The following is a 24,016-nucleotide window of genomic DNA, read 5'->3' as shown; positions in this document are numbered from 1 at the left end:
ATATACATACATATATATATATATATATATACATATATAAATATATATATATATATACATATATAACAACGCAGGGAGGAATTGGGGGCAGAAGAGAGGTCGAGAGGGAAAGTTCTGCTTTGATGTGTTAAGTCCGCAAATTGAGACGCAGCCTAGATGTTTCTCTATTTTTTTTGTGCTTTTTTTCTGGTCCAATACTTGAATCATTTCAGCTCCCCGAGTCTTTTATAAGGAAGGGGGAAAAAAAATAAATCTGTCCATTCAATTGTTTCAGTGCGTCACAACCAAAAGAGTTTGGGAACCACACGCTGATTGTGAGAGTTCAGATTTAAGAAAAGTACAAGCAGGTTTTCAGAACATGCTGTTCAGGCTATCGCGTAGCAGACAGTTCACACACGTGTAGAATAAGGCCAAGCCTTGTTGCTCTCCGGTCTTCCGTCTAAATTTTTGTTTCTGCTCAAATTTCACAGGTGATCCCTGAGTGAAATCTCTCACCCGTCATCACCTGATGGACACAGATTGATTAACATATTGATGCTTTGAAGTTGTAACATTGACATTGTCGCTTCGATATTTACATACAGTCTATAAAAGTGGCTTAAACGGGGTTGTGATGGATTTTCATGCAGTTTCTTTTAATTGTCTCATCATTTGCTTTTGAGAATCAAAGATTTCTGTTCTTATAAAATTTGTCATAGCGTGTGAAGATATTTTAAAACGGCTCCTTTGCCATCATACAAATTGCAGTTTCAGTGTAAATAATGTCCTGTGTGAACGTAATTTGACTGCTACTGGGTTATGAAAGCTAAAGCTGAATGTGTATTTGTGCCAATAAATAACAAAGACAAGTCTGTGGTTAGATCCAACTACAATATCTGTAGAGAGATTTTGAATAATTTGGCCAATTCTTAGGCCAAATATGGATTTAATGCATGAATAAAATCTCTTGAATTTATAACTATATACATCGGATCTGCCTCTGTTCATGTGGTCTCAGCATCATGAAGTCTTTTCCAGTGAGAAAATTGATTTTTTTTTTTTTTTTGTTTGTTTTTTTTTGCTCCAGATGCCATTTTTCTCCTTTGTAGAACTCCAGAAAATAACATACTAACAGAGTACACAAGCAATCTCTGACATAATACACCTTGAACTGTTTAGCTTCCTCATATATCAGAGCATGGTTTTGTGTGGCTGTTGTGACAGTGACTCAGATTTCTTTCGGTTTAAAAAACAGGAACACCATCAGAAAGTATTAGTTTTCAGTCAACTCCCCTAAATATCCACATCAAATTGAATGGATCATTTCATTAAACTTCACAATGTCTATCGTTATCATTTGTTCATTGTATAGAAAATCTTTTTTTTTTTTTTAATGTTTTGCTGCGAAGTTTGAATGAAAAAAGTTCTGTTTTGCAGCAAGGGGCTTGTAATGGAAATACATTGGGCCAAATGAGGTTGATTTAGGAAATAAATAGGTTTGAAAGAAATTACTTGATCGCCTTGATTGATAATCTGGGCATGCTTGATTTACTAAAATGCTTTGATGAGTGAGTATTACGTTTGCTGAGTGGAGAATGATAGTGGTTTTCATATGAAATCTGTTCCATATTCCATTTTTCCATTTGACTTTGTTTCCAGCTGTGCCATGTTGTGTTGAGCGTTAGGTATGTTAAATCAAGTACTGTAGTGAAATATGACCCGTTTCAATAAAACATGCTTTATTGATGCAAGGTAAAAATACGTCTAGTCCTCTTTTTTTTTTTCTTCTTTTTTTTTCAGTCTTAACATCAGCAGCGATTTAAGAACTCACTTGTTTGAACCAGTTTCTTTACTCGAGTCACAATGTTAATATTGCAAACAGTAAAAAAAAAAAAGTTAAATCATTATTTCGAGACAGGTTATGGTTTTTCACACATTGTTTAAACTGAAACCGATAGAAATACTCACAATCCCACTGAAATCCACGAGCACACATACAAACACACACACACACACACGCACACGTACACACACTCGCTCCAGTAAATCAGGAGTCGAGCATGTCTGGCACAAGTTTCTCCTGTCAAACTGAACATACAGATCAATAAGGCCGTACACTTGACTCCATTAAATGTCTTGGACAAAATAGTTTAGATTCAAGTTCACCGACAGGAGGCATCCAAAGTGTGCTTTCAAATCAAACGTCAAACAGTTTACAACCTCCGCCCGCGCACATTAAACAGTATTGCATTATCGATGAGCCGCGCACCGTGGCGGCCAGTCCAACTAATAATTCAAAACATAAAATAGCATTAGATAAAACGACTTTAAAAGCAAATCAAAACGAATGCTTAAAATCCTGATATTTACAAAAAAACAATCTCACCATCTCTGTGTACGGAAGGTCCGATCAGTTTGTTTCTCAAGGCGAGACACTGCAGGCAAAAAAAAAAAACATTCATTTGCATGCAGGGGTCAGTTATGAGATTTCGTATCCTTTCAGACTAGTGAGAGGAAAACTTTCAAAATACACATTTAACTGTTTATTTCAGTACAGTTTGTGTTTTGCTTCGACTGCTCCAAAATTCACCAGAAGTTAGCGCGTATAAAATGTTGAATCATGATGATCTATAGCCCAACCCCTCTGTAAAAACCTTGACAATTTAGCTAGGAATAAAACTGTGAAGTTTCATACACACAGGATGAGGACATTTTTTTTTTTTTTTTTTAATGGCGTTTAAGTTTATAATACAACTTCAAAGGATTTTTATTCTCAAATTGAGTTTTTTTTTCATGCTCTGAGTCAAAAATCTCCACTTTAGTAGCACTTACACACATTAAAGTTTCCAGTTTTATTCTTATCTTTTCTAAAAAAATATATATATTTTTTTTTATGGCTTTTAACAGTATTTTCATGAAAAGAGATATCTATAATCCCCTGCGTAAAGATGTTTAACTTTAATACATCAACTAAAAACAAGTTTTTAACCCTGCTTTATCCGTTTATTGGATTTTTGGTCTGGAACTATATGTAAATTAGTGCATATTTAATTTGATAACGCCTTAATTGCAGATTCAAAATACAATTTCGGAAAATGTGAAACAAAAGTTATACCCAGTTCACATGCCGTGTCTCCCCTTAATGCTACTCCAGATCTACATATAATAGACACATAGGTTTATCGGCCTTATATTAAAAAAAAAAAAAAAAAAAAAAAAAAAAAAAAGTTAATTATTGGGATGCAATGTTGCAAAACAAGAATTATGTTTTTTGTAAAAGGGCATAATAATTCTGAAACTATCATTACACATTCAAAATTATATTCCTGTAATATTAGGATTTAGTGATTATATTAATTATCTATAATGTACTGAATAAGGCCTGCATCCAATGACAGAAGTCTCTCTTTTAAAACTGGTGTTTGTTGTCCAAATCTTTCCAAAAACACACAGTAAGTACACAGTGTTTGGATCTTGTCAAAACTGAAAATGCATTTGAAAAAATTGTTGAAACAAACATCTCCAGAGTTATCGATTGTCTTCTGTATGTTTATAAAGTTAATGGGATTCAAGGGGAAAGTCACGAATGCGTTTTCTTTCTCTTTTTTTTTACCTGTCAAAGCTTCAAATATTACAAATGCTACATAGTACTGACATTAAAATGACTGATGGTTGTTCGTTTGTAGAAAGGCCGTGAACAAGTGTTCACACAATCTAAATTTACAGCACACTCACAAAGGTCACTGCTGTCACATAACGACAACAACAACAACAACAACACACTAGCTGCACTGCAAAAGATATCTAACAGAAGTAATTTAATCCCATATCAAGTTTGTCGTTACAGAAAAGAGAAGGCAATCTGTCACATGGATCTGGTAACTGTCAACAATACCAAACTCAGCTGCCATTTGATTGCTTTCTCTTTTTTTCCAATATGCTTGAGAATATGAGATTAAATGATGGGTTATTTTTTTTTTTTTTGCAGTGTGGTCCTTGTAGTAGGAAGCGCTTGTGGAGCCTGTGGCCCACCAGCCTCCATGGCCCCATGACGACAGCCGCTGGTGACTATTTTCATACTAGGGTCCCGCCTCTGTTAACTTGAAGTCCTCTGCTGCTTGAGAATATCATAGATGTCGTCCACTCTGCTAAGTCTCTCAAAGAAGGGGATAAGATCAAGGAGCTCGGTGTCTGACATGTCGTCAAACCAGGAAGCTACGGGAACCTGGAGGTGTGAAAAAGAAACACATGGTGGAATTAGAACTCCTTTTCAGTACTTTAAAGCGCCTAATAAATGTGTACCACTGTACTGGTTAGAGCTGCAACAATTACTAAAATTAATTGCAGACTATTTGAATGATTGCTTCGAGGTTCAAATTCTCTTATTCCAGCTTCTTAAATGTGAATATTTTTTTGGTTCCTTTATTCCTTCATGACAAATCGAATATCTTTCGGTTGTGAGCAGTTGGTTGGGACAAAACAAGAAGTTTGAGGTTGCATCTTCAGCTTTGGCATTAATGGACGGATTTTTCGCCATTTTCCGACATTTTAAAGCCCAATCAGCTGATCGATGAATCAAGAAAAAACAAACACACAGATGAATCGATGATGAAACCAATCGCTCTTTGTATCTCTAGTACTGATATTATTCCAAATGTTTCATTTTAGACTTTGGTGAAAAACGCACAGGTACACTGTCTGTCAGTGTGCTGCAGAGAAATAAATATAAAATTGCGTACTGCGTTGTCGGGGTGGAAGACGTAGGAGGCTGGCGAGTTGTCAATGATGATGACCTTGTTGAGGTCTCTTCCTAAACGGCTCAGGTCTTTGACGTAGTTCCCTTTGTGGAAGACGCATGACTCCCTAAAGAGACGACTCCGAAACGCCCCCCACTTATCCAACAGGTCGGAAACGGGATCGGCGTACTGTAGAAGCAAAACAAAGTAAAGAGTTAGCTTTAAATGAAGTGATGTTTGTCTTTCTGTAATTCTACGGGTGTACAGCAGTTACGCCGGTGACTACAAACAAGATATCCACACTCAAAAGCAGCAAAACAAACACGGACAGCTGTGTGTGTGTGTGTGTGTGTGTGTGTGTGTGTGTGTGTACGTTTTTATATCCAAGTGGGGACTTTAACTTGAACAACCGGAGACGTGGGAATGCATTTAGAAGTCTGCGTGTGCGTGAGACTAACCAGATGCTTCAGAAAGTCAAGTCAATGTTGACACGGTTCGAAGTAAATGTTCGAGGTGAAAGTGTCAACGCAATCGCCTGACGCAAGTCATAAATACGTCCTTCCGCGGAGGGACACCTATAAATCCCTCACAAAAATGAGCCCGGGCTTCTAGTAGCTCTTAAGCATAACGTTTTGCCAGAACAGTCGTCACTTCGCACCCCAAGTGCCCATCAGTTACCATCCACACAACACTGTCTGGCCAACAATCTGCTGCCAGATTTTAGCAAGAGAGGAATGTAGATTGAGGACAGACCTTGGATAAGCTTGCGGTGAACAAAACGCACTCAAACAATTCTCCCATCCTCTTCAGGAACTCGTCAACGTGGGGTCTCTTTAAAACGTACACCTGCGTGCAGACAGAAAAGGCAGAGCAGCATGAAATCCACAAGTGGTGCTTCTGTTATTAGAAACAGAATCTGGAACACAAGTCAGGGTAAAAAAATAAATAATATAAACAACAGAAAAATGAATCCTCTTTAAGCCTCTGAACCCCAGGAAGTTTCCGTTTTTTTTTGTTTTTGTTTTTGCTCCCGTCACAGTTTTCCTCCCTTTCACTGCACCAGCAAGTCCCGCACCTCTATGGAAGCAGCAGAAGTAGGGTGGAATCCAAAATGTCTTTTCCGCAGTTAAAATGTCATAAATAACAAAACTTCTTTGATCATTTATTTTAGAAAGATAAAAAAAAAAATAAAAAAAAATAAAAAAGATGCAATCTATATATACACACCGAACATTTTGTGGGGAAAAAAGGGGACGATCATCACGCTATACATACTGAACTATTTATGCTTTTATAACTTCTACAAACTTCTCCGTCCTATGTCCTCTGAGCTCCGGGTGCAGTTTAGTTGAGAATTCACAGAATTTCTGTCATAAGATTGTTGGTCTCAGCTGACTCATTCAAGGCTTCCCAGTTGCGGTGAAGAGCACAGAATATATATATATATATATATTTTTTTTTACAGAATCTAAATGCTACAAACGGTTTATTTATTTTTTTAAATGAGACATGTTCAATAAAGTTATTTGGTTGAACTATCACTCTTTTTATGCTTAGAATGTTTTTTTTTTGGACGGAAGTGTTCAGTGCCCATGATACGTTCAAAGATTGTTGGAAATTTGAGCATATTACAGTTATTTCTATCTCTTCAGTTTGTTACTATGGTGAATAATGGAATACAAAAATAAATAAATAACATGCGTTTCAAACCCGCCAGCAGTTGATAAGTTCAGAGGGTTAAGATCTGAGGTCAACCTATCTGAGCTAATTCATAGATGTAACTGGTCCGTCATTATCGAGGTGTCGTTTGATGTAAAGGAATAACAGAAATGTTTGTAATTGCATGTTGCTTTAATGACGCTGAACAAACAATATGTCATATTTTGATTAAAACATGCATGAAAGCATCTCAACAGAACTTTATATCTACTTCCACTAAGACGCTGACGGCCTTGTTTCTGAACCAAGTCATCCCGAATAGGCTTTCCCCACTTTAACAAGCCTATCCTGGATTACTTGAAACAGACCCAGGCCCTTTGGACAACAAAGCTCCTCTGTCCGCTGGAAGGCCGAGCACAACACGCTGTAGTTACCATTTAAAGACTCCAGGGGAAAAGTCACTGCCACTACCAACGAGCACCAACGAGCGGGGGCATATTATGCTCTACGGCCTGTGATTGATGGCCAGTGGTTTCTGAGAAGCCTGCCAGGCTTTCTTCATTTCGTCAGGCCACTGAAATAGACGCCTGCTGCTTCGAGCCATCAACAGAGAGGGCTACAGCTCTGTCAGGCCACGAGCGCAGTGTTTTGCAGGGCAAACCGGAGAGACTTTGATTCTTTCCTTTTACTCCCTTGTTTTAATACTTGAGGGTTCACAGGATTCACACAGAGTCCGTACACCCCGTTAAAAGGCAGATGATGCACTCTATAGTACAGATTTTAGTTTCTGGTGGATAAAATTTACAACACAATGATGGTGAGTACACATAAAATGGCGCTCTGTATAAATTCTGTTTGCATTCATTTTACGCGCACATTTTTGGGGCTGTTGGAAGGAAGTCTGGCCAGCTTGCAGAAAATGACTGGGTAACTCTCGCGATGGTTGCTTTGTGCTTTGGTGATACGCTCTATGCGCTGCAGCAAAATAACAGGAAATGGTAACTTAAGCATATCAAGTGCCTACCTGGTGAACTGTCCCATCAATTTCCACTGGAATGATAAAATCTGCATTGTTCACTGGCTGTTCAAAACAAAAGCACAAATTAAAAATCATCATCTCACCGAAGGAAAGCAACAATTTCTAACAGACATGAGAACGATGGCAACAAATCAGAAATGAAGCTGTCTCGCACAGACGTGAAGACGCCAACTCAACTTTTTTTTTTTTTTTTTTTTTTTTAATAACACAACACTGCAAATCATTTCACTCATGTCACCTCAATCACTGAAATAGGTGCGCTACAGTAAGTGACAAGGCTCATAAAAAGGCCTGATTTATTTGGGCTATTCGCACACTTGAAATATGCTTCTCAAATGTTAGCATCATTTCAAGCCTGTCCTATATAAGGCATAACACCATGGCCTAAATTGGTGTACGATGAGGTAACGCAAGTAAAGATTGAATCAGATGAGTCATAAAGAGCAAGTGTAAATATGCATTTATAGTTAATGTACTATATTCTTTATGTTGCACGCTGCTTTATGTCATTTCCTGCACCGTGCAGCTGGTTGAAATTATTTAGACTGTGCATTTAAATTAGTTAATAAAGTTATTTTATCATAAATTCCACTGGCAACAGAAGCAGCTTGAACTTAAACTTACATTAAATCAAATACAAATTCTGCAAATACCGCTTATTTTTCCCCTGACTTGTTAGACATTAAAAAAATTTCACCAGCCACTTTTCTTTTTTTTTTTTTTTAAACTATGGCTCTCCATCATTTTGCATTTAGTGAAAGTTGGTTACCTCACCATTCAAATCTTTATAAAAAAAAAAAAAAAAGATCACCTTTCAATCATTTCTTTTATCCATGATGATATATTTTAATCGAATGAAGAAAAAAAAAAAAAAAAAAAAAGTTTTTTTTTTTTCTTTCTTTCTTCCTGTAACCAGATTTCAGTTGTTTCATAGTGTTTGGAAATGGAAACAGCAGAAAAACACATTTCTTACCTAAACCTTTTCAAATGTGAAGTCTGAAGCTCTCAGAAGTCACGAGATGTCATGAGACGACATATAATACTTCAGACATTGTGCACTCCCAAGCTGATTTATTTTTAGTATCTAATTTATTTTTAATAGCTTCAAAAATGTGTCAATCAACCTGCGTACAACCAACCCTTAAACTGTGCTATTTTTAGCTTGTGTGTCAGAGTAATAATGAGTTTTATTATCCACCTTGTGTTAAACACGGAGTTCACAGAGTCTGACCCTGTTTACGCAGAGCTAATGGCAATATCCAGTGACATGCTTCTGGACAGTCTGTGACATGAGAAGGGCTAAACACCACATGGCATTCATTGCATAATTTGTGGTGATACAGGAGCCTAGACTTTTGGCATTGATTACTTTGTTCACCGAGTGCTACCTTAAAAGGTATTAAACTGATCAAATGGAGGCCACATAATTGTAAAACTCAATACGGTTTCCCAAAGCATGCTTCAGAAACCGACCGCATTGAGTTTTACAATTATGCATAACATGAATCACATCACGTGTAATAAATGAACACTCGTGCACTGACACGTTTTTTTTTCTTTCTAATTATGTTGTACGTCATTATTATAACGAACCAATAGAGATATAATAATTACTTTGTAGAAAATCTGATTTTAATAACTTTCCAAAGATCTCACTTATATTTTAGGTTGCAGGTGGGTTATACATTATGAAACTAAAGCACCTGTAAAAAAGTTTTTTTTTTTTTTGCAGGCAATATTTGCTTTGCGAGTAGATTGTTTGCTTCGATATAGAAGCTTTACAGAAGTGAGTGTGTGTATCGAGCTGCAGTGTGTTTGAATACTTAGAAAATGACTTTTCAATAATTAAAGGCCAAGCATACATGATGAAATCAGGCTATAAAAGCCATGTTAGAAGGTAGCCTGTTTGTGTAACTGTGTTAAAAAATGTCTGCCTCTAAAGCTGAACACTTTAAATGTCATTTTTGTATTAAAACCACACTGTAAAAAAATACAAATTGAAGTGTGTGCTGGTTTTTTTTCCTTGTTTGGGAGCATGGACTTCCTGGTTGCCAGGCAGCCTCACCACAATTTATGTTGATTTCTTGCATTTAAGACAAGACATCAGAGTTTTTTGTATTTTTGTATCAACAGCACATAATATATATATATATATATATATATATATATATATATAAAAAATATGAGAAAGTAGGTCACATGTGCAAACTTACCTTAAATGAACTATGCACTAATGTTTCATCCAAATCGATGACCACACAGATCTTCCCCGCATCATTCGATTTCATTTGTGGGAGCAGTGGTTGGGCTGGAATCTGAAGACAAAGAGACGGTTAAGACCTGCAGCTCATTTATGACAAAGATTCACCCTGATAATTAAAAAGCTCTTTAATTTTTCTACAAAAAGAGCAGCAGCTAAAATATAAGAAAGATAAAGTGTTGCTTTAATCGTAAAAAAGTGACCGTCTCGATATGTGTCAAAAGCCCTTCAGCTCATTGCGCGTGTTTGTGTTTGTGTGTTTCTCGTCACCTAAGAGGTTGATTTGTGTTGTGGTGTTTCTGTGAGTGGTTACAGGAAACCCTGGATGCTACAGCTGCTGCCTCGTTGATGGAGCATGTAAATATTGCCGTACTGTGTCTCGTCCTTCAGCGAGTGGTCAGCGATCATGGTTTGTTCATTTGATTCTGCTTCTAAAAACAAGCCGGTGAGACCAAGCAAGCAGCTTGCGACACGGGATGCATGTGTTTGTCCGTGTCCAGGAAGCTGCCACCTGAGCATAATGGCGGGGCTGGAGAGTTTGACACGGATATCGCACAATGTCGCCAAGTCTAGATCTCCTGAAACTAATTCACTGCCGCATCATCGGCAGCAGGGCGACGTAAAAAATAGGCCGAGCTGGTTTGCCTGCGAATTATTTCAAGTTTCACCCACAGTATAATACCTGCTCTGTCGGCGGGACGCAGTACTCGCATTCACAAGGCTCACAGGATTCGTCGTCACTCTGCTCCTCTTCTGAATCCCTGCTTTGTTCGGAGCCCTCGATTTGAGCCTGTTCTGGGGCAACACTGTGAATAATATCTAGAGGGGGTTTTATTTTTCCTGAAATTTCATTCAACACACGCTCATTGTCTGATTCTGCGGTTTGTCCGTAGAACATTTCTTCCGCAGCGGAGCCGTTCAGTTCGATAACTTCAGTAATCCCAAATCGGACGGATTTGCCCTCCCCCGGGCAGACCTGTAACTCGGTCTCTGCCAGACATGAAGGGGCGTATTTTCTCTCTTTCCTCGAAGCATCTCCAGCAGCTCTTCCATTGATTATGTATGATCTTCCTTCCATAATAAATCCATTTAAGGCTTGTTTAACCGACGACTGAACGCTTTTAATCTGATGCGCGTAGTAGTCCTCAACACCTGGCTCACAGAACTCGCCGTTTTCTTCTTCGTTATCTACAAGCAACCAATACGGCTCCGCTTCTGAACACGCAACGAATACTTCAGTCTCGTCTTTGTCATCGGCGCCAGTTGCCTCCGTCTCATCGATTGGTGAGGTGGCGTCACCGAGATACTCGGAATTGGGGACACCGCAGACGTCATCTTCATAAGCATCACCTTCAACGGAGATGTCCTTGGCACACGGTGCGAACATACTCTCCTTGTGGAAGGTGGACAAGCAGACCTCAGCTTCTGCAGCACAGACCTCAGAAACGTCGCATTCGCACGTTTCCTCACGGTCCTCTGCTTCGTCTCTGTAGTCTGCGTGAAGGTCATGAGTCTCAGACTCTTCGCCTTCCGGTAAACTCGATTCTGGCGTTACGATCCAGTCCTCGGGGGGTTTGTCCGAGTCAAAAGACTCGTCTGTTTCGCTTCCATCTTCCTCATAAGTATCTTCAGGACACACATCGGGTTCTTCTGCATTCGTTTCCTCGTCCGCTTCTTCGAAAGTAAACACATTTTTGGCACCACGTTTCTGCGACTCCTCTTCGAGATGCAGGCGGTCATGGATATCTCCCCCGTCGAAGCAGGAGATGTAACGCTGCTTCTGCGCAAACGTGTGCCCGTGATAGTCGGCTTTGTCGAACAAATCGAAGTAATCCTCGATGACAACGTCAGCAGCGGGCGTTTTCTTTTTCTCCTCGTTACTTTTGTTACTCCGCAGTACTTCTTCGTCATCTTCAAAAGAGTCCCACTGCGTCTGCTCGTCGCTCGAGTCCTCCTGAGCTCCCTTTTCGGATTCCCCGGATGAATCGGAGTAGGGATCAGAAGGGATGCTGCCGTCGGGACAAGTCTTAAAGGATTTGGTTTCCACGGAGGAGCAATCGGAGGAGCCGTCTTCTTCGGCGCAAAAGCTGTTCTCGGAGTTGCACTTCTCTGAAGCGGCACACGTTCGTGTCGGTTCAAAATCTTGGCCCGTTTCAGAGTCCTCATTGTCTGTTGTAGTAGCTCGTTGGGAGTTTTCTTCGTCGTCGTACAGGTATGTCTCAGAGAAATCACTTGCAAATTGGACATCTTCGCTGTCATCGAAGGAGACGCGGACAGGTGCGTTTCCTGTTAATCTGTGAGACTCCACTTCCTTTTGCTCGGGTTCACAGCCCTCATCGTTCTCATCGTTCACATCGTTCACATCATTGTCTTCATTCTCATCATTCACATCATTGTCTTCATTCACATCATTCACATCATTGTCTTCATTCACATCATTGTCTTCATTCTCATCATTCACATCGTTCTCATCATTCACATCGTTCAAATCATTCTCATCATTCACATCGTTCAAATCATTCTCATCATTCACATCGTTCTCATCATTCACATCGTTCAAATCATTCACATCATTGTCTTCATTCTCATCATTCACATCATTGTCTTCATTCTCATCATTCACATCATTCACATCGTTCTCATCATTCAAATCATTCACATCGTTCTCATCATTCACATCGTTCTCATCATTCACATCATTCAAATCATTCACATCATTCACATCGTTCACATCGTTCTCATCGTTCTCATCGTTCTCATCATTCACATCATTCACATCATTCTCATCATTCACATCATTGTCTTCATTCTCATCATTCACATCATTGTCTTCATTCACATCATTCACATCATTGTCTTCATTCACATCATTGTCTTCATTCTCATCATTCACATCGTTCAAATCATTCTCATCATTCACATCATTCTCATCATTCACATCATTCACATCGTTCTCATCATTCATATCGTTCACATCATTCACATCGTTGTCTTCATTCACATCATTGTCTTCATTCTCATCATTCACATCATTGTCCTGAAATTCAGAATCCGACTGAACTTTGCCGTCCTCACAAAGTTCAGTACCGCAGTCCAGTGAGTCCACCGAGTCACAGGTGTCAGCCGCGCAACCAGACATTTCCCATCGCTCAGAGTCCTCCGTTGATGTGTCTGGCTCGGAGTCAAAGCTCTCGCACCGCTGCTGCGACGGCTCGTGCTGTTGTAGTAACCGGAGGCGGTCGGCGCATTCAGGTATGAAATCAGACATTTCACACGGCCCCAAACTGTCACAGTTCACTTCCAATTCATCTGGCTCAAAGTCCGAAGACTCGAACCGTTGACCAGAGGGCTCACATTGCCGAAATAATCGGAGGTGTTCCGCACGGTGTTCACAGCAAGGACTACATTCGGAAGCTAAGCTATGATTAGCGCGGTGCTCAGAGGACTTGCAAGGTTTAAAACACTCACAGTGTTGAGCACATTCGTCACATGGCTGACTTAACCCCGAAGTCTCGCACTCGTCGAGGGTCCGGCCGGATTCGAAAAATCCGTCGCTCGTCGAATGTCGCTCAAAGCTCTCAGCAGGTCCACTGCAATAAGTGCGGGATTCAGTCTCACGCGTGATCCCGTCGCAGTGCTCCACACGCAGGACAGAAGGGTTCATTCCTCCGCCGACAGTCTGCGCAGTGTATTCCTCAAGGACCTCCGCGCCAAGTTCAGCACTTCCCTTCGACGCGCCGGTTAGATCTGCGGCTCCTGGTAATTTGGTGCCCTGACATTGTTCAGCAAGCACGGCTCCGGTCGACAGCTCCCCTTCTCCAGAGACTTTGCTTTGCTCAGAGTTTTCCAGATGCATCAGGAAATGATTTCGCGGTCTGGACTATGTTTGTTCAAAGTTGTTTTTTTACTCCACGCATTGGTTCCTGCAGGGTTCAACTCCAAATGACTGGCAGGTAACTGGAAGGTCCATTCAAGAGTGGATATTCACAGAGCTGGTGGGGGGGGGGGTGGGGCGGGGGGGGGGGGGGACACTGAGACCACGGCCCGCCCGCCGGAGTAATAGCAACAGGAGCAGCATGCGCGCTGACATGACAGGTTGTCACAACCAAAATTGAGTCTAGCACTTGACTGGACCCTCCCTTTGCCAGAGACCAAGCAATTTATTTTGGGGGCTTGGAAAGACGTGACAAATAACTTCTGGAATATCAAATCTCTATAAAAGGCCGAACGAAGGCATAAATTTGAAACCGACACCTGAAAACGCCTTGACCACTTGATCTTCAGGCCATAACTGCCAAAAGACATGTTGTTTTCCGAGAATACACTCACTTAAAAAAGGTGTATTGCCAATTGTCCCCAAAAAAATTTACGTAAAGGAATTGCCGTCTGTCATTGGTGGATTAAGGTCTTACACACAGATCACTTTAAACTTCCGTCACGCGTTGCAAGCATCCTTCACACAAGTCTACATTGGATTCCGTCCGATACATTGATCGGTCGATCATCAGCCGATATCGGCCAATTATAGACATATTGGTATCGGTAATATGAAAACCCATTTTACTAAATATGGTTAGGGTTTAAACAATTTTTTTTTTTATCTGTGATGTACCAGTGAAGTCTACATTCATATTTGAATTCTTTTTCTCCTGAATTTTGGTTTTGGCCCCAAATATCAATTATCAGTCTGGTTTTAGTCTCTATTTATTAATTTCTAAACTATTGAATAATTCCTGCTCGTATTTCTAAACTCTTAAGAATGTCAGACAGGTTTACGAACAGCACACTTTTAATCACACCTGACACTGTATCATAGTTTTCAGCTGCGAAGCAAAGGTCGCCTCTTGATCGTTAGTATCTCTGCAGGTCACGTGATCTTCGGGCAACACGCGCTCCTCTTTAGCGTTGATACTTTTTCGTACGTTACAGCCTGAGAGAGGATGCGGCTGTAATCGTGAAAAGCTTTGAGCCAAGGAAACACGTGTTCGAGGTATCAAACGGCTGCCCATCACGCCCACCACGTGCTGTTCGGAAGACGATGAAGACGGCGGGCGAGCGAAAGTCGATATACCCGGGAGGAGCGAGAGGCAGACGGCGAGAGATTAACTTACTTTCGACAGGCTCCCATTTTCTTCTACCAGGAGGGGGACGTTGTTTTTCACCGAAGCTGGCTCGGTTTCTCTGTGACACAGGCAGCAGAAGAGGTTGTGGAGAAGGCCTCTGCTGCGACGCTTCTTCGAGGCCGAACCTTCGTTGGAACCTGGGTGGTGGCAAGACAAGAGAGAAGATCCAAGTCACGGTGTTCGTACTGCACCCTCGTAACCCGATATCGTCAATAGTCTTATCTTTTGCAATTCAAAATGGATAAACCTCACCAAATAGAAGCGATCAGGATCGTCCTGCACGTGACGTAACGCGGGGCTCTAATTACGTATCAAAAGTGGGATCAGACATGCGGCATATTCCTTGTGTATTTGTACTGCTGCAGCTCAATTACATCATTCACTTAGAAACATTATCCGCTGCGTTTCGGTGTGATCGGGACTTGATTCATGGCGTTACGTCAGCATCGGTGCCAGTGCTCTGTCAGTGTATCCGAGCTGTGCAATCACTCCAGCTGTTCCTTCGGCAGGACCCCTGCTGTGTTCTGCTATGTCGTGTATTGACTGGCTATTTTAGCTGTGCAGCAAAAGGTTAAAATACATTGCACAATAAAGTGGAGGTGTACATTTCAGCCTCCAAATAGTCATGTCAAGACATCCCGGACCAGTGTATAATTTGTTGTTATAAATACCAAGAATCTGCTTAATGCAGTCGCTAATCCTTAGTTTGTCTATTGGTTGGTAACAAAGGAAAAGTTAATGTCGTTCCAGTTTTTTGGAACATATTTGACTTTGTTAAACCGTATATGACAGAGTGTTACATTAACGTCAAGCAGCAACCTGTACGGGTACAAGAATCGAACGCACTTGCAAAAAGTGCCATTCAACATGAAGAACTGACGTTCAAAATACATGCCGCCATTAAAAAAAAATAAAACTACAGGCTGTAATTAATGTCTAAATACTGTCAGGTCAATATATATTAGCACCGATAACAACCGCGTTTTCATAAATGAAGTTATTCTGAACCTGAATTTTCTTCTGCTTCAATGTTTCTTTGTTTTTGAATGCACAAAGAAACAAACAAAACAACGGTTGCTTCATCAATTCTTTGAGTTTTGGTCGCGAAAAAAAGAGAGCTGCCGCTGTGGCACACAAGAGCTCGTATTTGCCAACACCAACCGACCCAAATAGGAGCTGCTATTGGCACACACCGTAGGTAGAAAACATTCCATCAACTGGTGTCGGAGTGATGAGAGGCAGCGTATACAAAGAAAGGAAAGGCTCTGACAAATTAGCTGAGCCCCGATGGCCGGTCAGAGCTGTCAGCTGAGCCATTAGCATGCCGCTCAGACAAGACTAAATCTGTTGCCCGAGTATGGGGCGCATCGCGGACCTGTCAACCTGTTTTGAGTGTAAATGCGTGATGATTGCGAAAGTATCTGGTGTCCACCATGTCGAGGAAAAACAACAAACGGAGAAATACTGGATGTGTCGTGGACGGTCGTAGTTTTTTTTTTTTTTACGTGGAATAATCTGAATTTACCTGATCATTAGTTCAACGGTTACCATTTCCTGTGTTTCTTCATGCTTTGTGATAGGAAACTAAAAAAAAAAAAAAATCATATTTGTTAGTAGTGATGATGGCATCACTTCAGCCTTAAGTGAAATTTGATAAGCATGTTTTTTTTTTCTTTTGGGGGGGATTTTATACACCAAACCAAAATTCAGTTATAAGAAAAATGGTTGCTAAATTAATCAATAAACAGTTACACTCCTTTTCTATATGTTTAATGTTGAATAGACAATCTGAACGTGTAAACCAGCTGGTCTGACAAATAAATGTTGTAGCTTTGATTGCAGAAATTATTTTCAAGCCCCAAACACACACACAAATCATTTAAATAAATTTCTGTATGTATGGAAGAGTGATGGAAAGCCATCAAAGATGACGTAAACTGAAATTATTTGTTATTGTATCAACTTTCAACTATTATTAATGTTAATTCCTTATGCCATGATCAATTTGATTAATGCAGACTTGACTCATGGAAGCAGCAAAGAATGTTAACTAATTAAAAAATGATTTATTCTTTTTAAAAGGAAATGAATTCACAATGATTTTTAAGAATTAAAAAGTTAGGGTTCTCAAGCAAAAATCTTAAATTTAACTCGACAGCAGCTTTGCTTAGCAGCTCTTTAATTGCAGCTAACGGGATTCTGTAACTATTAAGCCATTTTGTCTGATAACGTTGTCTGTTTTCACCGCCCCAAATCTTATATTTATTATAACAATCTCATCATTATTAAGGTAAAAGCTGGCTTTTAACAGACACCTGAGAAACTGAAAAACGGGAAAGGACAAAACACGTGAAATAAGGACAAAATTGCCATAATTAAATTCCATTGTCTGTTAATCAATAACTATATCGGCGACGTTTTAAACGTTTAAACGACGTATTAAACGTTCGTTTGGCCCAGTTTCAGCTCCATCCCTGAACAAGTCTGACCTACTTACAGGCCTTATTCCCTACGGCTTCGGCCTGTTGACTGCTTCATTCAACCGGGGCTGAAAGCGTCCGAAAGCCCTCGAGGGCGGTCATTATGGTCAGGGGACGCTTGTCGGGACATACCGCTCTTGGTCCGGAGATGAAAAGTTTGTGTTCAAAACACGCGTGAAGGAGCTGGGCAGGTGAAGCCTGAAGCTTGTTAAAAAACATGACGGTGCCCAGAGAGCTACCGCTTCTGATATTACACATCAGCGTGCTTAAAATAGCCGGCCAGAGCAGCTGCTGACAGCGGTTAGTGATGAGATTCTAGGTGTATATATATATATAGTGCAGCATACTCACAGCGGGCCATAAACAGTCACAAACAAAACCTTGTTGTGTCACCTACAACCCACAGCGGGAGATGGCTAAGCTGTGTGTTTACGTTGTGCAGAAATGCTCGAGACATGGGAAAAAAAAAAAAAATGAAAACCACTGACACTGTATACTTTGCAACATCAGGTCATTCCCAAAACGTCCTAATGATCCCGCCTACATTGCAAACATAAACACAATCCCAGGCTGCACAGACAGCGCCGGCTCCCGCTAGAATGAGTTAAGGTCCAAAATAAGAAAGGTCACCAAGTACAAATCGAAAGATAGATAATTGTCTGATATGCAACATTGTGTTTGGATGATAGCTAAAACTGCACCGTTGAAGGGAAAATCTCTATTTCGGCATCCGATCCGCGGACCACCGGCTAAATAGGAACTAGTGTTGTGACGCTGTAATGGCTCAAAAGAAATGCAACGTGCAGTGTTCAGATAGTTAAACCCCGTTTTTTAAACCCCCCCCCCCCCCGTAGGCTCCGTCACTGGTACACCTTCATTTATAAAAGGCAATCCTCGGTCTGCTCCCAAACTACCCGCGTGTCTTCATCATGCAGAAAAGTGCCAGACAATACTCCCTACGTTCTCAGGACTTCTTTATGCTCGCTGTCCCAAATGCCAGAACGGAAATGGGGAAAAAAAGGGCTTTTGCGTACTCCGCACCCTCGTCATGGAATATGTTGCAGAATGATTTAAAACTCAAAGAACTGATACCACTTACTGATTTTAAATCTAAAATGAAAGAAATAGAGGCGGGTTCCCAAAAAATGTCAATGTTTTTAAATTAACCAGGTTACGTAACTGACTCTTAACTTCTTTTAATTTGTCTCATTCTGTGTTCTTCTGTCTGTAACTATGTCTTTCTTATGTTGCTGCCTGTCTTGGCCAGGTCTCCCTTGAAAAAGAGATTTTTCATCTCAATGGGACTCTCCTGGTTAAATAAAGGTTCAATAAAAAAAAATAAAAAAAAATTAATAATTGTTGAGATATTTCAGTCTACACCAAAGTGGTGGATCAACTGAGCATCAAGCGTTACCGTCCCCACAGACCCACCACTAACATGGCTAAAAATATAAAGCGGGAAGGTGATACGAGTGTAGCCACGATAGACTGTACATAAAAGATGACGTAGTTTACCGGTTATATAAAAAAAAAGTGGGGCAGATGCGCAAGTGCCATAAAGTGCAATACCAGCGAGGGCCCCTAGGGGTCGGTTCCAAAAAAAGGCTCCAGCGCTGTAGATTCCCATTCAACTTCTCTCATCAAATACAAAGTCAATACATTTTTTTTCCACATTCACAAAAGTCACTCCTTCTAATTGTTTGTGGTCTGAAAATAATCCCATTATTAATGAGATATTAGGCCTCAAAAAGGTGCATGCTTGGGGGCGCGTCTGTGTTGATTGACAGGCCCGTGGAGTGGACAGGCTTCCGCTATGGGTGGACGGGTGTACTGTCCTCGTGGGTCAATTCAGATCCACCGCTCGCTCCTCTCCAGCTCGTCCAAATACGGCCACCTCCGGCTCCAGAATAGCAACACGGCGACGGACGGGCTTCGGGACAACCGTTCACAAACCGAAGGCTGAGGGCACCGTTGCTCGCCGTTCGGTGCGTACGTCCAGCAGCGGCGGCGGCGGAAGGGCGGGCCTTCAAATATTACCCAAATGCTTCCGAAGCAAATATCGAATAATGTTTTCGCCACAAATGCCCTCGCCTGACACTAAACTGCGTCAGTGTTTTGCCCACCCCTTCGGGCAGCACCACGTGACATGAGCGGACTAGATCCCGGGTCAAGCGCAAAGCACGGTGGACCAGGGACGACCGTCTCGCCCCGACACTTGACCAGCACCCAAGTGCTCCGCACCGATCCGCAACCAGGTAGTAATGCGAAGCGGGGGAATCAGTTCACTTAGGAAGCAGAAATGAGTACGGAGCAAACTGTACTGCAACATTCCTCACGCTTCCCCGCCCAGGAGGCTCAGGCGCTGATAATGAGGTTACGGCATTTCCGAGGGGCAGCAACGACCTCGCGCCACATCAGCGTGTTTTAGCCTGCTTAGCCGAAAGCAGGTTTATCTGGGACCCTTTCGGGCGAGGCGCGCCGGCGCGCTCGGCTGCTTCTATTCCTATCCGGACGCAGGGAGAACGAGGACCCCCGCGACCCGACTTTCCGCCGCTTTGACACCCGATATTCTGTTACAATCTGACAACTTGCTTCGCTCCCCCTCCATCCCCCTCCATCCCCCCGCAGAGCAGACGGCACGGCAGATTCGCGGTGGCCGAGCTGGGTCAGATGGAGGTTTAAACGTTTTTGCGTCTGAAAATGTTCACCTTGGGAGTCTGTCTCAAGTCAAGCGTCGGTATTTCAGTTGGAAGCTGCTGGACTGACTTCAGTGAACATGTCATGTGGTTCAATAGTGCCAAAAAACCAACACTGTAAAGCATACAAGCTATAAATACACATCGCCAGCAGCCCAATGCCACCTATAAAACGGCATATTCCAGAAGCAGGAGAGACAAACTAAACGTACGGCAAACAAAGCACAGAAGGAGAGTTATGTTTGGCGAGTTGGAAGTTGGAACTTCGCAAAGAGCACGAGACAAGAACATTTTAACACCTCCGGCGGCTGCAGGAGCTTGTGAAACTAAAGAGAGGCTTAAGAGAGGCGGGCCTCTCTCCTTCCTCTCCGGGCCCTCACTTCTGGATAGTAGCCACGTTTTCGGACTCATGACCTCTTGGGCCGGCAGGAAGTAATCCGAGAGCCGGCTGGAGTCGGTTTTAACACGTAAGCTGGGCGGTGCTGCCACCTTGTGACGGGACTCCCCCCTTAAACACTCACGGTAAAGCGCTCCGCTGGATGTATTTGTATTCAAAATACTTCTTCGCATTCCTTTGTCGTACGTTTTGCCGGGTGAATTGGTCCGTTTGGGTTCAGTTGTTGGGGGGGGGGGGGGGGGGAGGAGGAGGGGGGGATGCCACAGAGTGAGGACTGTGTACCAAACAAAATCACTGGGAGCTATAAGATCAAACATTTAATCACAAATCTGGGACCCACAATTCTCTTCTTTGAAGGGCTTTAGTATTTCTGACGCCTAAATTTTCGGCCTCGTGATGTGAGAGAGCCAACATGTGCTATGGGAACCCAAAGCAGATCACCTCAGGACTGTGTCTCTGTAAGGAAACAAAGACCTCAGGCCTCCTTTATGTTGGTGCCATAAAAAAAAAACAAAAAAATAAATTTAAAAAAAAAAAAGATCAAAGAAGCAACATCGGTACTTTAAGAACAGTCCATTTAAGGTATTTAAGGTTTACTATCAATAAGCGGTTCCTCACAGGAGCCTCATCAGCGCCATCAACACAAGTCCAAATACAAACATCACTTTCTGTCAATCCATGGAAATACAACATCTATTTGCTTTTCTACTTTTTTTTGTAATCATACACAGTTAATGTCCCTGTCAAGTATTTGTCATGTATTCATTTGTCATTTATTATTATTATTATTATTAATATGTAGCTGCTGGTACTCTACTCTCCTGTATTCATTTACAGTTTGATCTTTTTGATAAGTCACGGGGTTGGTCGGGTTAAGAGGTTTCATCACTGGGCGCTGTTTAGAGATAACTTTCGTGTGACCGTATTGAGGTTTTACAAGAGTAAAAAAAAAATACTATAATTGTTCCCTGATTTTTAATCTGTCACAAAATCATGATTATCAACCACATAGCTTTGGTTTGGTGAGCGGCCTGGCTCGCAGCTGCCGAGGCGAATCCACATCGTGTTCTGAAAACCGAGGGTGCTTTTTTTGTTTAGCAATTGCACGAGTCTCAAACAGTAAAAAAGCGTCAAAGCAAATGCGGACAAATATAATGTGTATAATTTAGGTGATGATGCTTCAAGTGTTTTTTAATTTATTTTTTTTTTACTGTTAATGAAACCCTGGAATCTCCCTGTGTAGAGAAAAGTCACCGAACCAGAGTTCATCCATTTTTAAACCCAGACAAGAATATGTTAATAAGATACTTAAGCATCACTACATTATTATCATTATTTCTGCCAATCGTGGTTGTTTTTTTTAAGTGACAGAGCGCAGCGTTTTTCCTCTAAACTTCTCACACGGTTTCATTTCAACAATAACATGTATTGTTGATGAGAACAAATCCGAAAATGGAACAAATTTGTGGCCCAAAACTTCCTCTCCCAGTAATCATCTGTGGACCCCATCGCACGTATCTGGATATAAAACTGGATATAAAGTAGTTCAACGGTAGCAACATTGATAACGTCAACATTGATAGTATCGATAATATAATGATGACACGTAAAGAAAATATCATTCAAAAGTGGCCAGGCAAGCGCTTTTTTTTTTTTTTTTTTACTTTCACTTTAACAATATTTTGCAGCCGATAACTGCAATAATAATAATAATGTGTATGATATTTCACGCAGGGCTTTTACTCGCAATCGAGTTCGTTTACACGTCTGTATCGGTGCTTTAAAGGCGCTAAATACTTCACACCCACCACTGGATGTTTCGCCACGTCTGTAAATAGGCTGCTGGTTTGTAAAATCGTATAAAAAGGTTTTTATTGACAGTTTTGAGCGCAGCATCTCAACTTTTAGTAAGAAGTACGTCTCCGTGATCGCCTGCGTGAGATTTGGGAGGTCACAGTGTCGTAAACAGACAGAAATAAAAAAAAAATAAAAAAAAACAGTGATGCAGCTTGAAGTCCAAAACCGAGCAGAGTGAACTGTCAAAAGTGCTGTGGCCCCGCCCCCTTTGCAAGGACTCATTATTTCTGCTGTTCAACTCTCATTCCGCTTTAAAAACAACAACAACAACAACCTCTGCGGAACACAACGAACTTGCTGTTTCTGGTACTCGTTTAAATCCACTTTCCTCTTTTCTTCCTGCTTCTAAAACTTCCAACAGGCTGCGGCTCTGGCCTCTAACCCCCCCCCCCCCCCCACACACACACACACACACACAAGGCTCTCACAGCCGGAGGGTGGGGGGGGGCTTTACCAACTAACTCGGAGCCGGCGAAAAGTAGAACAAGTCACGGACATGTATGTTTCTGAACCCGGGGGGGAAAGTGTTTTAAAAGGAGAAACGGTTGACATTTGCGACACCGTGGCTGCGCACGAGCCCCCGCGGCGCTCGTCTCGTGCCCCGCTGACATTGTCGTGCGCGCAGCTCCGCAAACTTTTTTTTTTTTTTTTTCCCAAACTCACCTTCCTCACAAGTCGCATTTTCCTCCTCGTCTCTCCTTACTTGCGTGATTATCGACGACGAGCGGTCCATTTGATCCGAACACGGTGGACGTTATCGCCGTATAAAATTAGTTGTGGAGGAGTTGTGAGCAAAAGAAAAAAGAGAAAGAAAAAAAAAAAAAAAAAAAAAAAAAAAGATTTATATTTTGCCACTCCCTGTCTGCAAACGCGCATACTGAGCGCAGGAATAAAGAGGCGCTCTAAACACCCGGAAAGTCTGCGAAACAAACCACGTCGGACCAAATCACTCCAAGAAAAAGAGGTTAAAAGTGTCTTAAAAAAGAGAGAAAAAAAAAAAGAAGTTATTTCTTAAAGTTGTTGTAGAAGTTCAATTTGACCAACGTGAGACTTGACAGTTTCAAGGAAGCCCGCTTCTTAAAGCCACAATGCAGGATGTGAACCTTTTTTTTTTTTTTTTTTACGGTCTCTGTGCGTTTAAACGCACTGCCTGTTCACTTCTAGGGGGGGGAAAGGTTTGGACAATTCAAAACGAATGTTTAGTTTTACTTTTGGTTTTATTTTGAGTGTTAATTCGACGAATATTAATCACAAAACGTGTCTTTACCGTTGGTTTACTCTTTTTTTTTTTTTTTTTTTTTTTTTATTTATTTTTTTTTTTTTAGAACACACAGAGGACGCATTTCTGTTTTAACGCGTTTTTATGGGATGTTTAAAAAAAATTGTATAAAGTTGGTTCATGGACGACTTCGACGTTTGGGGCGGCCTTGAAACCGACCGACAGCAACCGGAAGTTTGATAAAGTCTTTAAAGTGCCCACTCCTAAGATGAAAGTAACTCTCCTCTTTCTGAAACATTGCCACAAAGACTCCATCTCAAAATTGATTATAAGACAAAATGTGTTAAATAATTACAAACATTATTGTATAGACTCTAGAGTCTTAGATGCTTTCTTACTAAAGGAAATAAATGTTTTAAATTATAGTAAATATATATATAATGATAAATATAAACAAAGGCATTAATCATTTGATAAAAAGGTGTCAAATTTGTATTTCTGTTTTGATTTACTTCTGTATTTATTTACTTTTGTTTTAATTCTCCTATTTAATTACTTTCACATTTATTTT

General features: G+C 41.1%; 2 protein-coding genes across 14 annotated transcripts in view; one reads left to right on the top strand and one right to left on the bottom strand.

The window, feature by feature from the left end:
- The window catches only part of obsl1b (obscurin like cytoskeletal adaptor 1b), a 35,818-nt gene extending 34,080 nt beyond the window's left edge, over positions 1–1,738 (top strand). For all 12 annotated transcript variants that reach the window (XM_069154815.1, XM_069154826.1, XM_069154825.1 and 9 more), the window contains one exon: positions 471–1,738. In XM_069154815.1, the coding sequence (XP_069010916.1) occupies positions 471–481 (11 nt within the window). In that variant the 3' untranslated portion in view covers positions 482–1,738. The remainder of the gene's footprint in view (positions 1–470) is intronic.
- Positions 1,697–23,308, bottom strand: LOC138201383 (carboxy-terminal domain RNA polymerase II polypeptide A small phosphatase 1-like). 2 transcript variants are annotated; one of them, XM_069154828.1, is made up of 7 exons: positions 22,890–23,308; positions 14,785–14,933; positions 9,627–9,728; positions 7,399–7,455; positions 5,469–5,561; positions 4,719–4,904; positions 1,697–4,204 (listed from the first exon to the last, which is right to left on the bottom strand). In XM_069154828.1, the coding sequence occupies exons 1-7, from the start codon at positions 22,957–22,959 to the stop codon at positions 4,076–4,078; spliced, it is 786 nt and encodes a 261-aa protein (XP_069010929.1). In that variant the 5' UTR covers positions 22,960–23,308; the 3' UTR covers positions 1,697–4,075. The 2 variants fall into 2 exon arrangements, with proteins under 2 accessions (XP_069010929.1, XP_069010928.1); XM_069154827.1 differs by lacking the exons at positions 14,785–14,933; positions 22,890–23,308 and adding an exon at positions 10,356–13,665.
- Between the last annotated feature and the right edge of the window lie 708 nt (positions 23,309–24,016).

This window comes from Embiotoca jacksoni, unplaced genomic scaffold (assembly GCF_022577435.1).
Source record: "Embiotoca jacksoni isolate LCO1_2020_lvr unplaced genomic scaffold, fEmbJac1.0.p SCAF_2, whole genome shotgun sequence".
Classification (NCBI taxonomy): domain Eukaryota; kingdom Metazoa; phylum Chordata; class Actinopteri; family Embiotocidae; genus Embiotoca; species Embiotoca jacksoni.
This window is presented reverse-complemented; position numbering and strand designations above follow the sequence as displayed.